The sequence below is a fragment of the Triticum aestivum genome, chromosome 6B (genome assembly GCF_018294505.1).
Source record: "Triticum aestivum cultivar Chinese Spring chromosome 6B, IWGSC CS RefSeq v2.1, whole genome shotgun sequence".
In the NCBI taxonomy this organism is placed as follows: Eukaryota; Viridiplantae; Streptophyta; class Magnoliopsida; order Poales; family Poaceae; genus Triticum; species Triticum aestivum.
The window spans coordinates 729234728-729252151 of record NC_057810.1 but is presented as its reverse complement, the minus strand read 5'-3'; the positions used below and the strand labels follow the sequence as shown (position 1 = coordinate 729252151).

Here is a 17424-nt window from a genome sequence, read left to right as displayed (position 1 = left end):
CTCGGCAGCTATAAACAACAACGTACATAGAAGAAAGACAAAGACAATTTGCAGTTGAGAAAAAACACAAAATTCTTTTTATCGTCACATGTTTTAAGTCATCTTGAAAACTTTTGAAATCATGCGCACGATATTTGTATCTTACAAAGTCACATGATTCAAATCCAAGCATAAACTATATTTCGAGAAGAAGAAAGGAAGAAACGAAAACAAAATGTGTGATAGTGTCAACTTGCTCATGCCATCATTTAATTTGAACTACTGTAGTTAATATCAACAATTGTATAATTTGTATTTTTCTCTTTGGTCCAATTTCGAATCAAATTTGGTTGAGAATTTGGTTTTACATCGCACCTATCTATGTACTCCATTGTGCTCATACTGTCCATTGTTTTGTTCATCCAAAAATTGAAATGACGCACACACAAAATACATTTGGCACACAAACAGCAAAAATGAAAACGAAATGCTATTATCCTTCCTCGAGGCAAGATTCATTCGTCGTGGTCGAGCTTTGGCATGCCCTTGGAGGCGACGTTGAAGAACTCGGCGATGACCTCGAGCGGCAGGCCCTTGGTCTCGGGCACCCGAAGCGCGACGAAGGCGAGCGCGACACAGCACACGGCGGCGTAGATGGAGAAGACCCCGGTGAGCCCCAAGTAGTCGAGCATCACCGGCATGCTGTAGGTGACGGCGATGTTGCTGAGCCAGAAGGCGAGGGAGCAGATGGCGATGCACATTCCGCGCACCCTCGTCGGAAAGATCTCGGAGCACAAGATGCCGGGGATGGGCCCGAACCCCATGACGAACGTGCAGATGTAGACGATGATGCTCGTCGTCGACACGGCGGCGTGCAGGGTGGTCGCCAAGGGGAGCACATCCGCCGTCACGAGGGACACCAGGGAGACAATCAGCACTGGGATCGTCCAGAGAAGGAGGCTCCGGCGGCCGGCCACGTCCATGAGCCGCATGGCGACGGCGATGGCGGGGAGCATGAGGAGCGTGGTCAGGCCGGAGATGAGGATGGCGGCGGAGTCGGAGGTTAGGCCGAGGTTGGAGAGGAGGACGCTGACGCCGGCCTGGTCAAGAATCTGCGGCGTGTAGTAGAGGATGCCGCTGATGCCGGAGAACTGTTGCAGGATCTGGATTGCCACGCCGCACACCAGCGCGTGCCGGACGCCCGGCTCCAGCAGGTCCCGCCACCGCGGCTTCTCTGCCGCCGGAGACGACGCCGGATGAACCATCGCTGGGCCCATCGGGGTGATCGCATCGTCCGGCTGCAGGTTGTCGTTGGTGGTGCTGTAGAGTGCCGACTGGTTGACCAGCGCCGCCGCGTGCACGTGCTGGCCGTCGCCGCCCGGCTCCTCGTGCAGGTACATCCTCTGGACGGCGCTCTGTCGCGTGCCGTCCGGCGCGACGCCCTCCGTCCACTTCCACGCCAGCTGCCACCCGCCGCCGATGCCCATGGTGCTCGTCGTCTGGCTCTGGCCCATGCCGATCCCGCTGCCGGTCATGCTGCTCTGCCCCCGCATGTCTAGCAGTGGCGCCTTGAGGCCCCCGTCTTCTACGTCGTCTTCGCCGGCGCCGGCAGCAATATTGTCGTCATCATCGCTGGGCGCGGCGTTCTCCTCGTCCCAGTCCATGCCGCCGTGGGCGCTGAGCATGCTGCCGAAGTTGGTGAAGAGGGTGTTGCCGTTGCCGTCGGCGGCGGGCTTCATGTCATGGAGGCCGCCAAGGAGGGCGACTACGGGATCTTGGAGATGGTCAAGCATGCTGCCCATCCGCGACAGCCCGGCGATGCTGCCGAGCAAGCTGCCCTGCCGCGACATGCCCGTGGAGAGCATGCTGCCCTGGCCGCCCAGTGGCACCGGCTGCGCGACCCACGACATCCCGCGCTCTGGCCCGTATAGCCTGATGGCGGCACCGGCCTGGTCAGCCTGATCGTCTTCTTCGGGCGCCGGGCCGACGATGTACTCCTCGATGGCGGTGTCGCCACCGGCGCCGAGGCCCTCGGCGAGGAGCGCCATCTCGCCGTCGACGTCCTCGCGGCCCCTGAGCATCCGCAGCACGGTCCGGGCCTCCTTCATCCTTCCCTTGCTCACCAGCCAGCGCGGCGACTCCGGCAGGAAAAGCACGGCCACAGCGACGTAGACAAGCGATGGCAAGACAAGCACCCCCATCATGACCCGCCAATTGGGGCTGGGCGCGAGCGTCATGGCGAACACCATGCAATAGGCGAGAAACATGCCGGTCGACCCGGTGAGCTGCGGGAGCGTGCTGAGCAGCCCACGGACCTCGGGCGGCGCGGTCTCCGAGATGTAGACGGGGACGAGCGTGACGGCGAGGCCGACCGCGAAGCCATCGACGAGGCGGGCGAGGAGGAGCACGCCGACGGTGGGGGACCAGAGCATTAGCAGCCCCGCGAGCGCGTAGAGGAGGGAGGAGGCAACGAGCATGGGGCGGCGGCCAACGCGGTCAGAGAGCGGGCCGGAGAAGGTGGTGATGAGGGTGGCGCCGATGAGCGAGGTGGCGACCACGAGGCCCTGGAGGGCGGGCTGGCCGTGCAGGCCGAAGTCGCGCTTGATGTAGAGCAGCGAGCCGGCGATGGTGGCGTTGTCCCACCCCTGCAGCATGTTGCCCAGCGCCGCCGCGAGTGCCACCAGCGCCGCCCCCCTCATCTTGCCGGCTTGCTCGATCGTCCGGCAATGCTATGCAAGGAAAATGGCCGCTCGACGGACCGACCGGAGATGAATTGATGGATGGATGCAGAGCGCGATGTGGTATCAGCTATATAACTTAGAAGTCGTGTGGCGAGGAGAGGTCGGAGGTAGGTGGAGGGTAAGGAGAGGGAGGTGGAAGTGACGAGGCGGGAAGTCGTCGTCGCCATGTTGTCTTTCCATCTTCACGGCCGTGCGAACAAGGTGCCACCGACTACTTTCTTCACTTGCCCGCTCTCATCTGTCACCAGCCTAGCCACACGACTAGCTACTAGTAGTACAATTAAGCATAAGTGCAGATCTTGGAAAAGAAATTTTTCTCTTAAATATTTCATGTTTTCTTAATGTGTTGATGTACACTTGTCTCTTTTTTTTCATGTACGGCAAATCGAGCATGGGACATTTGAAACGCAGGTCGCTGCAGATGCAAAAAAAAAAATGCATTTTTTTGTTTGATAATACAAAAATCAGGGAAAAAAATAGACCAGTATGTTTGTGCTCCAAAAATAGACGTGCACATTTTCTTGGAGTAAACACAAGTTTTTATTGGGAAGTAGACACAAGTATTAATCGCAACATGTGGCGCGAACCAACCTGTGGTTGGATGGTTTGAGGTCCCCAGCCCATAAGGGTTCAAATCCTGATATGCAGGCTCAGTCTTTTGGAGGTGCTCATAGAGATAGGGTGTGCGTGTGTGCATTCATAGAGGTGAGTGTATGCGCGTGTATATGAGCGCTTGCGTCTGTACTGTGTTCAAAAAAAATCACAACATGTGGCAAAAAAAAGGCAAGTTTGGTGCTTCAGCCGTAGCCTTTTTGAAGCACACATATTGTTTCCTTTTTCTTTTACTTAAATCATAAAGTTATTTCCTTTCTCTATATTAATCAAGCAGGACGTGTATTAATATTAATTAAGCAGGATGTAGGATTTTACCTCCATCAAGAGGGCCCGAACCTGGGTAAAACATCGTGTCCCTTGTCTCCTGTTACCATCCGCCTAGACGCACAGTTCGGGACCCCCTACCCGAGATTCGCCGGTTTTGACACCGACATTGGTGCTTTCATTGAGAGTACCTCTATGTCGTCACCGATAGGCTCGACGGCTTCTTCGATCATCAACAACGACGCAGTCCAGGGTGAGACCTTCCTCCCCGGACAGATCTTCGTATTCGGCGGCTTTGCACTGCGGGCCAATTCACTTGGCCATCTGGAGCAGATCGACAGCTACGCCCCTGGCCGTCAGGTCACATTTGGAAGTTTGAACTTCACGGCTGACATCCGCGGGGACTTAATCTTCGATGGATTCGAGCCACAACTAAGCGTGCCGCACTGTCACGACGGGCATGATTTAGCTCTGCAGCCGGACAGTACCCTGGAGGCCGCACTCGAGCCCGCTCCAATCTTCAATTCGGAGCCGGTTGCGCAGATCGAGGACGGATGGCTAGACACCGCCTCGGGCGCTGCAACCTCTACGGCGATAGAGCCGAACACTGACGTTGTCCCTCATGAAGCTTGTGACTCCAAGGTGCCGGACTCCGAACCTCCCGCGCCCCCTCCGATCGAATCCGATTGGGCGCCGGTCATGGAGTTCACCGCAGCGGACATCTTTCAACACTCACCTTTTAGCGACATCTTGAGCTCGCTAAAGTATCTCTCGTTATCAGGAGAACCCTGGCCGGACTGCGGTCAGGACGGTTGGGATGCGGACGACGAGAAATTCAAAGCCCACCCACCACCCACTTAGTAGCCGCTGTCGATGATCTAACCGACATGCTAGACTACGACTCCGAAAACATCGACGATATGGACGACGATGCTGGAGACGACCAAGAACCAGCGCCTACCGAGCACGGGAAAGCCACCTCATCATATGACATATACATGGTGGATATCCCAAAGGATGGGAATGGCGAAGCAACAGCGGAGGATGACCCCTCCAAGAAACAGCCCAAGCGTCGGCGTCAGCGGCGCTGCTCTAAATCCCGCCACAGCAAGAATGAAGATTCCGGCACCGGAGATAATAACACACCGGACAGTGCCGAAGACAATCCACTCCAGCAAGATTCAATGCAGGAGGGCGGAGACGCCAGCCCTCATGAGAGAGCGGCGGAAGAAGAGGTAGAGGACTATATGCCTCCCTCCGGAGACGAGGCAAGCCTCGACGATGACGAATTCGTCGTGCCTGAGGATCCCGTCGAACAAGAGCGTTTTAAACACATGCTTATGGCCACGGCAAACAGCCTCAAGAAAAAGCAGCAACAGCTTAGAGCTGATCAAGATCTGCTAGCCGACAGATGGACTGAAGTCCTCGCGGCCGAAGAGCATGAGCTCGAACGCCCCTTCAAAAGTTACCCTAAACGCAAGCTCCTCCCCCGATTAGAGGAGGAGGCATATGAACCTGCGTCACCAGCAGACAATACGGCTGACCGACCATCCCGTGGTCGCGACAGAGAGGCCCCTAGGCCCTTCACTAGAACCGTACCCCGGCATCGCTCAAAAAGCACAAAGCCACAGGGGAACGCTCCGAACTTGTGAGATATATTGGAGGATAAGGCAAGACAATCAAGATTGATCTATGGATCGCGTGGGCGCCCCATGATACGCGACGACAACCGTCGCACCGGACACAATAAGTCCGGCCGGGCCGAACAAAATAGACAAAGCTCTTTCGAGCTCCGTCGTGATATCGCCCAATACAGAGGCGCCGCACACCCACTATGCTTCATAGAAGAAGTAATGGATCATCAAATCCCCAAAGGGTTTAAACCCGTAAACATTGAATCCTACGATGGCACAACAGACCCCGCGGTTTGGATCAAAGACTATCTCCTTCACATCCACATGGCCCGCGGTGATGATCTTCACGCCATCAAATATCTCCCACTCAAGCTTAAAGGACCAGCCCGGCATTGGCTTAACAGCTTGCCAGCAGAGTCAATCAGGAGTTGGGAAGACCTGGAAGCCGCATTCCTCGACAACTTCCAAGGAATGTATGTGCGACCACCAGACGCTGATGACCTAAGCCACATAATTCAGCAGCCAGACGAATCGGCCAGACAATTCTGGACACGGTTCTTAACTAAGAAGAACCAAATCGTCGACTGTCTGGATGCAGAGGCCCTAGCGGCCTTCAAGCACAACATCCGCGACGAGTGGCTTGCCCGGCACCTAGGACAGGAAAAGCCGAAATACATGGCAGCCCTCGCATCACTCATGACCCGCTTCTGCGCGGGTGAGGACAGCTGGCTCGCACGCAGCAATAACCTCAGCAAAAATTCTGGCAGTCCGGATTTCAAGGACCGTAATGGCAGGTCGCGTCGCAACAAAAACAAACGCCGCATTAACGGCGATAACAGTGAAGATACGGCAGTCAATGCCGGTTCAGAGGCTCTAAACCCGGTCAGCGGAAAAAGGCATTCAAAAGAGCTACTCCGGGTCCGTCCAATTTGTACCGAATACTCGACCGCTCGTGTCAGATACACGGCACCCCCGAAAAGCCAGCCAACCACACCAATAGGGATTGTTGGGTATTCAAGCATGCAAGCAAATTAATTACCGAAAACAATGACAAGGGGCTGCATAGCGATGACGAGGAAGAGACCCGACCGTCGAACAATAGAGGACAGAAGGGTTTCCCCCCACAGGTGCGGACGGTGAACATGATGTACGCAATGCACATACCCAAAAGGGAGCGGAAGCATGCACTCAGGGATGTATACGCGATGGAGCCAGTTGCCCCGAAGTTCAATCCATGGTCCTCCTGCCCGATCACATTTGACCGAAGGGACCACCCCACCAGCATCCGCCATGGAGGATTCGCTGCATTGGTTCTAGACCAAATCGTTGATGAATTTCACCTCACCAGAGTCCTGATGGACGGCGGCAGCAGCCTGAACCTGCTTTATCAGGACATAGTGCGCAAAATGGGCATAGACCCCTCAAGGATTAAACCTACCACGACGACCTTTAAAGGCGTCATACCAGGTGTAGAAGTCAATTGTACAGGCTCAGTTACACTGGAAGTGGTCTTCGGATCCCCGGATAACTTCCGAAGCGAGGAGTTAATCTTCGACATAGTTCCGTTCCGCAGCGGCTATCATGCTCTGCTCGGACGTACCGCGTTCGCAAAGTTCAACGCGGTGCCGCACTACGCATACCTCAAGCTCAAAATGCCAGGCCCTCGAGGAGTCATCACGGTCAACGGAAACACCGAACACTCTCTCCGAACGGAGGAACATACAACGGCTCTCGCGGCAGAAGTACAATGTAGCCTCTTAAGGCAATTCTCGAGTCCGTCCGTTAAGCGACCGGACACGGCTAAATGCGCCCGGAGTAACATACAGCAAGACCACCTGGCACGTTCCGAGCACGCGTAGCAGTGCGGCCCCAACCCCAGCCCCTGCAAAACGTCAATACAGGTCCTTCGAGTACACCATTACGCTCTGAAGATACCATGGGCATGGGGAGAGGGGCACGACCACGATAGGCCCAGAATACGGCTTAACCACTCCAGGGGCTCCCAAGTGTGCCGTTCTTTTTTTCTTTTTTTTCTTTTTATTTTTACCCACAGGACTCCGTTCGTTAGAGGCCCTGTCCGGCAGTAGACCTGCCGAACTCACGATGCAACAGCCAGGGAAGGAGAAAGGCTACAACGAATATCCAGGTGGTCTCCATTACGAGCATTAAATCTGTTTTATGCATCATTCTGCAGCGTACCCCTGGAGGGGGACATGTCTAACAGTCCCATCCCTTGCTTATCGCACCATTTGTATCGTTCTGCACTTACAGCAGTTTTTCTTGAATAAGTAATGCAGCACCTTTTTGCTTCCAATTGCATTTCTCTCTTATACATATGTTCATTTGTGACATGTCGCATCCGTACGTTTTGGTACGGCTAAATACACCGGGGGCTTATGTTTCCCGCATCATGGTGTGATAAGTCCAAACACTTTCACAAGTGCAGCACCCCGAACTTATAGCATTATATGCATCGGCTCCGAATCATGTCTTGGGTCCATAGTTGGGTTTGCCCGGCTCCCATGTTTTGGTACCTTACGTTCCGTTGTATCGGCTAAGGTAGCACTGGGAGAACCACTGCGATTGCGCCCCGGTTGAGCTGGGCGAGCGCCTCAGTGGAGAAAGCTAAAACTGACCGTCATGATGAGGCAAGAGATGGTCGCTGTTCGAGAGGTTTTTTGCGAGTCCTTTAAAGACTTATACCGCTTAGAGCGAGGAGCCGACTCTGTCCGGCCCAGGCGTGGATAGCGCCCCAAATTCGGCCTTCCGAAGACTAGGGGCTTCGCCGAAATTTAAAATTATAGAATTCTATGGCTAAGTGAGAGTGTTCAAGCATTATAAGTCCGGTTGCCTTGTTCGTTGTGTTGAGCGCCTCCCTAGATGGACCCAAATATGGGAACAAGAGTGCTCAAATTTATCCCGAACACCCTAGCACTCGTGGTATGGGGGCTGAAGCCGACGACTTGCCATCTCTCAGATTTGATAAACAGCCGCACAGAAGGTAATATTTTAAATTAACAAGCGTTGCTTAGCGCATATGAACTAAGTTTTTAGCGCACAGGATAACAAAATGCGAGTGTACTCAAATATTACATCTTTGGAGCACTCATCCGCAATAGTGCGGGCGCCCTTCAGCACACTCTTATAATACATCTCGGGCGTGCGATGCTCCTTGCCCTGCGGTGGCGGGTCCGTCACAAGCTTCTGGCATCCATCTTGCCCCAATGCACCTTTGCGCGGGCAAGGGCCCGACGGGCACCTTCAATACAGGCGGAGTGCTTGATGACTTCAACCCACGGGCACGCATCCACCAGCCGCCGCACCAGGCCGAAGTAGCTCCCAGGCAGGGCCTCCTTAGGCCACAGCCGAACTATGAGGCCCTTCATGGCCTGTTCGGCCGCCTTGTGGAGCTCGACCAGCTGCTTCAGCTGGTCGCTAAGGGGCACCGGATGTTCGGTCTCAGCATACTGAGACCAGAAGACCTTCTCCGTCGAGCTCCCCTCCTCGGCCCGGTAGAACGCGGCAGCATCGGACACGCTGCGAGGAAGATCTGTGAACGCTCCTGAAGAGCTCCGAATTCGGGTAAGCAACAGGTAATTAACACTTACATGCTTACTTTGCATAAAAAATGCCTTACCCGCTGCTATTTTTTTTCAACGCCTCGATTTTTTGAGAGGCCTTGTAGGCTTCGACCTTAGCGTCTTTGGCACTCTCAAGAGCAGTTGCAAGCTCAGACTCTCGAGTCTTCGAGTCACGCTCCAGGCTCTCATGTTTTTTCACGAGATCCTGGAGCTCTTGTTGTACCTCCGCCACCCGCGCCTCATGCTTCTCTCGCTCGATGCGCTCCGCGGCCGCATTGCGTTCGGCCGCGGCCACCGCCTCTTTCAGGGTCGCCACCTCGTTAGTGGCCCCTGCAATACCCACGTTATCCTTGTCATTCTTTTTGCAACCAAAATCCTTTTCTGTAAGGTACTATTTTAATAAGGTGTTACTCACCTTCTTTGTCCTCGAGCTGCTTCTTGGCACGGCCGAGCTCGTTCTCGGACCGCTCGAGGCTTTCCTTCAAAGTATTGACCTCCGCAGTCAGTGCGTCAGAGGTCAGCAGCGCAGCCTGCAATCCCATATTGACATATTTTTTATGACTCCTGCGTATATCTTCTTAGATCCTCAGTCCGGCTTTTCTTTCCGAACACCGAACCGAGCATCAGGGGCTACTGTCTATGCGGTACTATTTTACATATATCAAAATCCTTACCTCAAAGCCTGTTAGAAGGCTGCTGCAGGCTTCGGTTAGCCCGCTCTTGGCGAGCTGCACCTTCTGAATCACCGCACTCATAACAGTGTGGTGTTCCTCTTCGATGGAGGCGCCATTGAGTGCCTCCAGCAAGCTATCCGGCGCCTCCGGTTGGACGGAGGCCGCCGGCATCACGGTCTTGCCCTTCTTACGAAGGGGCCGCCCGCCGGACTCCGGAGCCACTATGGGATCCGGAGCCGAGTCCGGTGCAAAGTCCGGGAGGTTGTCCTGCGACACCTCCGGAGCCCCCTCCTCCTGGCGGGTCCCTTCCCGGGATCCCACCTCGGCATCGTCCGTGTCACGGGGGGTGGAGGCGGTCGGAAGAGAATCCATACCCGACGCACTTAAGGACCCGCTCGACGAAGCGGGGAGATCGTCCTTGGGCGGACTGCAGGGTTGTATGCGGCATTAGAAAGACATTGTGTGGCAAAAAAGAAAAACCATAAAGTTATTCGGGAGTCCAGATACTCACGATCTCGCCAGGGGCTTGGTCCTTGGAGGCCAGTCCTCGTCGTCGTCACTGGCGTTGGCAGAGCAGTCCGGGGGAAGAGTTTTTCCCTTCTTGGACCCTTCGGCCTCCCTCGTTGGGGAGGCCTTCCTTTTCTTCTCTCCCCCCACTGGGGGAGAGGCTTTCTTCCTCTCCTCCTCACCTTGGTGAGAGGAGTCGGCCTCGGAGTCGTCATCCGATAGCACCTGAAAACGGGAACTCTTCCGAGTCCCCGTGGCCTTCTTCTTGGCCTTCTTCTCCGGCACCACGTGGGATGCCGGAGCCAGCAGCCCCGTTAGGCGGGCGTCCGCTGGGTCCTCTGGCAATGGGGCCGGACAGATAGTCTGCTCGGCCTTCGCCAGCCAGCCCTGTCAAAGGAAAGGGAGTTTAGATCCCGCATAGAGTCAAACTATGGAAGACAAGCGTCCCGTAAAGGACAAAATCGCTTACCTCGTCAGACGGACGCTGCGAGCTGAATCCGCGATCTTCGGTAGCGGATGCGGGAGCCTCGGCGCCCTTGAATAGCACCTTCTAGACGTCTTCGTACGTAGTGTCGAAGAGCCCGCTCAAAGTCTGGTGCTGCGCCGGATCGAACTCCCACATGTTCAAGCCCCGTCGTTGGCACGGGAGAACCCGGCGGATGAGCATGACCTAGACAACGTTGACAAGCTTGAGCTTCTTGTCCATCAGCTTTTGGACGCAGGCTTGGAGTCCGGTCAGCTCCTCCGAATCACGCCAAGTCCGGCCGCTCTCTTTCCAGGAGGTGAGCCGTGTAGGGATGCCGGATCTGAATTCGGGGGCCGCTGCCCATTCAGGGTCACGCGGCTCGGTGATGTAGAACCACCCCGATTGCCACCCCTTGATGGTTTCCACAAAAGTGCCCTCAAGCCAAGTAACGTTGGACATCCGGCCCACCATGGTGCCTCCGCACTCCGCTTGGCTGTCTTTCACAACCTTCGGTTTGACACTGAAGGTCTTGAGCCACAAGCTGAAGTGGGGCTAGATGTAGAGGAAGGCCTCACACACGACGATAAATGCCGAGATGTTGAGAATGAAATTCTGGGCCAGATCATGGAAATCCAAGACGTAGTAGAACATGAGCCCTCGGACAAAGGGATGGAGTGGGAAGCCCAGTCCGCGGAGGAAATGGGTAAGAAATACTACCCTCTCATGGGGCCTGGGGGTGGGGATGAGCTCTCCCTCGTCGAGGAGCCGATGCGCGATGTTTCTGGACAAATATCCAGCGTTGCGCAGCTTCTGGATGTGCCCCTCCGTAACAAAGGAAGCCATCCACTTGCCTCCCGCTCCGGACATAGTTGGAGGAGGTTGAGGTGAGATGTGCGGGCTTGGGCGCTGGAGCTCGAGTTCGCAGGGATGGATAAGCCAAGGAGGAAGAAGGCGTAGGTAAAAGGGTTGGATCTTTATCCCCTTATATGGACGGACAAAAACATGTGTCCCCACCGACCTGATAAAACTCGCTTATCCCCCAAGCGCCGCAATCAATAGCGCGGTTGGGTTACCCACGTCCGTATTGATGGGAATCCCGGAATAAGGGGAACACAATCTCTGCTTCGACAAGACGTGCCAAGGAAACCGCTTCGCTAAACGCGCTGAGGTGGTACAATAAAAACAATTCGAGTAAAGGCTTGGTAGCGGCGTGACGACACGCCACGAAATACGTCAGTAGATTGAACTTGTGTAAATATTATTCTCTCTACGGTGGTATGTGGAAATTATTTTGCAGAGTCGGACACTATCCTGGTGTTCACAATCTTCTATAAATTATTCGGAGGAGGAACCCGCCTTGCAATGCCGAAGACAATATGCGCGCCGGACTCGTCGTCATTGAAGCCTGGTTCAGGGGCTACTGAGGGAGTCCTGGACTAGGGGGTGTCCGGATAGCCGAACTATCATGATCGGCCGGACTCCAAGACTATGAAGATACAAGATTGAAGACTTCGTACCGTGTCCGGATGGGACTTTCCTTGGCGTGGAAGGCAAGCTTGGCGATACGGATATGTAGATCTCCTACCATTATAACCGACTCTGTGTAACCCTAGCCCTCTCCGGTGTCTATATAAACCGGATGGCTTTAGTCCGTAGGACGAACAACAATCATACCATAGGCTAGCTTCTAGGGTTTAGCCTCCTTGATCTCGTGGTAGATCTACTCTTGTAACACACATCATCAATATTAATCAAGCAGGACGTAGGGTTTTACCTTCATCAAGAGGGCCCGAACCTGGGTAAAACATCGTGTCCCTTGTCTCCTGTTACTATCCGCCTAGACGCACAGTTCGGGAACCTCTACCCGAGATCCGCCGGTTTTGACACCACACTACCATTTCCAGATCTCATTTTATTTCGTGGCACAGGGATCATTCTCTAAGTCTATATATCCGAATGGTTCATGTGACCATTGAAAAAACAAATCAAACATTGCAAAAAATGAAACAATAATCAAGAATACATTGATCATATATATACTTAGAACAGCTATATACTTAGAACAACCATATTTACAATGTCCAAAATATCGTCCGATTCCGTGATTTATCAGCCGATTTATCGCTTATCGATGGGTGACCGCTAAGATTATATCTTACATCTGCTATTTATCATTTGAGCATATTTATTGCTCTGATAAGCGACTAATCGAGAATCTAGCGATTAGTCGGGTTGGGCACCTATTGTCATAAACCCCAAAATAGTGCCTCCCCTTGAACAGCCTCACGCACATCACACTGATCGTAATCTTGCACATTCCATATCCATATCAGATATGCTTATAGCTAGCTAGGGTGACCATTAACTAATTCAGCGTGCACTGTTTTATAGATTAATTCATTCAAAGTGTGGCATATAAGCTAACAACATGTCTACAACTATATTAACAGCACATTGGCAATTCCGAATGTTATTATTGTTAATGGCGCCCTAATCAGATCCTTATTCTCTATATTTATGGTCAAAGTTTGGCTGGCCTCCAAATAAATAGTGACAATAATACCGGTAGATTGATACTACATCTACATTTCAAACCAAACCATCTCTTTATACTATCTATAAAATGTGAGGGATAAACACTGTTCTGATCTCATGCCTATATGTGAATTATCATGGTTAGGAAATTCAACATACATTTTAGCATTTCCATTTTGTGCCAGCAATTTAAGTTGCCAAAACAAACATTAAGCAGTTGTTTGCTGTTCAAAACATGCAGTCGACACGAATTAGTAAAATTGTTATCAGGCCTATGCATATATGACATCGAGGCATGATCAAAATCTTTTTCTTAATATAATACAATCGCAGATGCTCACGCATACATTCATTGGCTTGAATCTAATTAGCACTTTGTTGAACTACTATATAAATTAAGCACGCCCAATTTGTTAATTTAATGACCACCCTACGCTATAATATATGTCTGACATGGGTATGGAGTGTGCAAGATTACGATCCTACCTTTGTGTCAGCTCAGTATCTCAAACGTGCTTATAGGGTATGGTGTGTGTGTGCGCGCGCGCGTTCATATGAGTGAATGTGTGCCATACATACGCCCATCCTTCAGCAGCTGCCACTCGTTCAATTCACTGACAAATTCACATGCGTTATATATATTTTATATTTGCCGTTTAAAAAAAAGGTATATATGCCATGTTCGTATATAGTGAATTTGCGATAACAAGACTACACATGTGTACTCGCAGAAGTTATGTAGCAATTCACATTTCGTTTTGGACTCATCCCTCATGGACCATCCTCATGTTGTACCGGAGGACATTTGAAATATGCGCATGCTCGTCTATGGTACTCTGAAGCAGCGGCACGTCCACAGCTATACTCACATCACAATGCCAACCCATCAGAGGACGGGGCGTTGGTTGGGCAGTTGAGGTTGCTGTCAGCCCATCCGAGTTCAAGTCCTGGCTTGGACGTGTGGTGCTCGCGGAGCTTCTCCTATAAATAAATGCCAACGAGGGTTAGCCCTTCGGTTGGTCTCATTTTTACATCACAATGCCAATTCTCAAATTAATTATTGTTCTTTGCCTCATTGTGAAAACAATAATATGGTGGTCACTAAATCATCATCATGCATGCGTTGGAATTTTACCTCCCACGATCAATTCCTGCACTCATTCCACGTATATTTTTAAAGATGCACTCAATTTTCTGGTTACTAATTCATAGCCTCATATTTCTTTCCACGTCTGGTGATCACCCATCCATATTTTATTTCTGGTTAATCCATCATTATCCAGGCGTGTATTTGATATGCATCGTTTGCATATTGCTACTTTATAAGCTTGTAGTCCAAGGATATGATCCGTAGTGACATGTTGTTTGAAAATATCTAAAGCGTGAAAAGGAATTAAAATCTGGATCGGGGAACATATGACTCGACGATGACTCATACATACTTAGATACAGACTAGAAATACAATGATAATTAGACGTTTAATGATTTACTCATTCCTTGTTGTTCGCAAAAGTATTTTATTTCCTTTTCGTGACCAAAATGCCATGACGACGTCAATAGAGAGAGAGAGAGAGAGAGAGAGAGAGAGAGGATGTACTACATAGATGCAGCCATGATATCCAAGCCATGAGAGAGAGAGAGAGAGAGAAAGAGAGAGAGAGAGAGAGAGAGAGAGAGAGATCAACAAAAGGGAGAGGAGGCAGTTGCGGCCATCGTCTACGGAGGGGTGGGAGAGGAGAAGGTCGAGTACATGGGTGGGTTAACGTGCTGCTCGGTTCATTAAGCTCTTGCTCGGTAAACTCATGTTCGTTAAGCTCGGTAAGATTAACAAGAAAAAAACTCTGCTCGGCTCGGTTCGTTTGAAACTCGTTAAGCTCGTGAGCGTTCGTTAACAAATTTTGATGTGTTACAGTCTACATGATGAGTGTGTAGATATAATTTTTAAGAAGGAAGATAGTGACTACAAAAGAAAATGCACTAGTTTGTTGCCTCCTATGTAGATTAGATTGAATAGATATGGTGAGGTGCTACAACAATTTTGTCACATAGGATGAAATATGTGTTGTGTTATTACTAACGGGCTTAGCGAGCTACTCTTTAAACTCGTTAGCTTGTTCATTAAGCTCGTTAAGCTTAACTAGTTGAAATTGATGACTGGCTTTATTTATTAAGAAGCGAGACACGAGCATAACGAGCCGAACTATCGAGCGCTCATTGAGCTCCCGAGCTACAAGCTCCAGCCCTAGTCGAGTATGATGCGGTCATGAACAACAAAGACCAAAAATAACTAAAGATCATTGCTCAAAGAACTATCTTTACAATCCTTATACCATCTGCGCCATCAATCTCACAGAGCCACCGTCAGCCCCCGGCTCCGCCCACGGCGGTGGGGCATCAGATCCGGCCAAGCCACCTCGAAGACGCCCACTGCAGATGCATGCCACCAATGTCACGTAGGTCCCCGACACAACCATCGCAGCTCTACCCCTCGCCCACGCTGACAGTGCAGCCATTACTAGGGAAAAACTTATACACATAATCTTAGCAGCAGCGCGGTTTAAAAACATACGCTACTGCTAATTAGCAGCAGCGACCTTGAGGAAACCGCGCTATTAATAACCCGGTAGCAGTAGCGCTCTAGGTGAAACAAGCGCTACTACTATAATTGCCACGGCGTTGCCTCCAGGCTAGATATAGTAGTAGCGCCCTTCTCTGGACGGGCTACTGTTAAAGTACTTAGTAGCAGCATTTTTCTTCAAAACTCGATGCTGCTAAGTATTACTCCTAATTAAGTTTAGTCCCATACTGCTAAGCGAACAAGGTGTTTACCATCTTAAATATGTTACTTCTCAAACTATCTCGAGCACTTGGTCTTCATTGAACTATATGTGTAGGATTTGTGGCCGCAATATGAATCTTCACCCGTACCTATACAGGTACAGTGAGGATTCATGTTGACTATTTAGATTCTACACAAAAAGATCAATGATGACCAATGTATATTTTTGTTGTTTTTACATGCTTAGATAGTAGCAGCGTTTTTTCAGGACAAAACGCTACCAATATTGGACTTAGCAGTAGCGCGCTCCCAGTACCCGCGCTACTGCTAAAGCAAAACAAAACACACGCCCCCCTCCCTGCACGCTCATCTCTCAATCGTCCCCCTCCGCCAGACGCCGGCATCTGCGGTTAGGGTTTCTCCTTCGCCACCGCCGCCGCAGGTAATGCTCCTCCCCCTCTCGTCGCCCCTCCGCTGCTCCTCCACCCTCTCGCTGCCCACTCTATCGCTGGCCGCCATCTCTGACCGGGCGCCTTTGGCCGACCGCCCTCGATCCCCTCGTCGGCCACTGTCGTCGCCCCCCTCTCACAGGAAAGTCACCGGCCTTCCCCTCGTCAGCGCCCCCGACCGAGGTCACCATGCCACCCCCTCCTCGACAGCACCCCCCGAGGGCTGCCCTACCTAGATGCAGCGAGGGCTTACGAATTTCTTCCTGCTACATTTTGATTTAGTAGGCTAGTTTATATGCAACATTTTGATTTAGTTGATATGATTTAGTTTATTTGTAGGCTAGTTGATTTAGAACATTTTCTAGTTGATTTAGCAGGCTAGTTGATTTAGTAGGCTTGTTGATTTACTTGATTTAGTATGCACCATTTTATTGTTATTTTTTCTGTACATGGATAGCTAGATGCTTTTGTTTTTCTGTAATAACTTATTTTTTGGCAAAATGTAGGTGCCAATTTAGTTAAATTTGCCACTTATTTTTTTAATCAATTATCTTAGGCAATAGGGGCCAAATTAGATGAAATGTCTTGGTAGGTGGTACCGTGATTTGGTAGATATTTGTGAAAAGTTTTTTCGGCAATAGGTGCCACCGAAATGCTTTGGTAGGTGGTACCTTGTCATCTAATATGTTACTAGATCTTAGGATTATAATTGTCCATCAAACTGCTTCTCGCAAAAGAACCAAAAAGATCACATGCTACTGTTTTTCTTTCCTGTGAAGTGGATCGTTAATCCTTTGCTCATATTGCTTTAGGAAAATGGCGCCACCACCACCACCACCATGTCGACTGTGCAAGTCAAGGTGCGCCAGCAGCCTTGCAACTGGCAAGCTATTCGACATCTACTTCCAGCCGATTTTTCGTCATGCGGCGGTAAGAAATTAGATGAAATGTAACAACTATTTTAGTTTTAGTGTTGGCATTACTACATTGTGTCACTTTGCTTCTTTTACATAGATCGTCCCCTGCAATGTGAGGTTGAAATTCAACAAGCTGACATGAGACACTGTGACATTTGAGGCTCCTGGGGGGCCATACAGTATGGAGGTCGAGAAAGGACGCAATATGTCACAGATTGGAGGAGATGGATGGGCCCATTTCCTCGCCCGCATGCGTCTTACTGGTGGTGAGTTGATTAGCTT

The 17424-nt window shown here is 51.1% G+C and overlaps 1 protein-coding gene across 1 annotated transcript; it reads right to left on the bottom strand.

The window, feature by feature from the left end:
* Window positions 1-273: 273 nt before the first annotated feature.
* Window positions 274-2748, bottom strand: LOC123135272 (monosaccharide-sensing protein 2-like). Its single transcript, XM_044554327.1, has one exon. It carries the CDS (start codon window positions 2676-2678, stop codon window positions 495-497), a length of 2184 nt encoding a protein of 727 aa, XP_044410262.1. The 5' UTR covers window positions 2679-2748; the 3' UTR covers window positions 274-494.
* Window positions 2749-17424: the final 14676 nt, after the last annotated feature.

Bases quoted from the DNA above. Each gene is read 5' to 3' on its own strand.
- LOC123135272 (XM_044554327.1), bottom strand. From the start codon at position 2,678: ATGAGGGGGGCGGCGCTGGTGGCACTCGCGGCGGCGCTGGGCAACATG.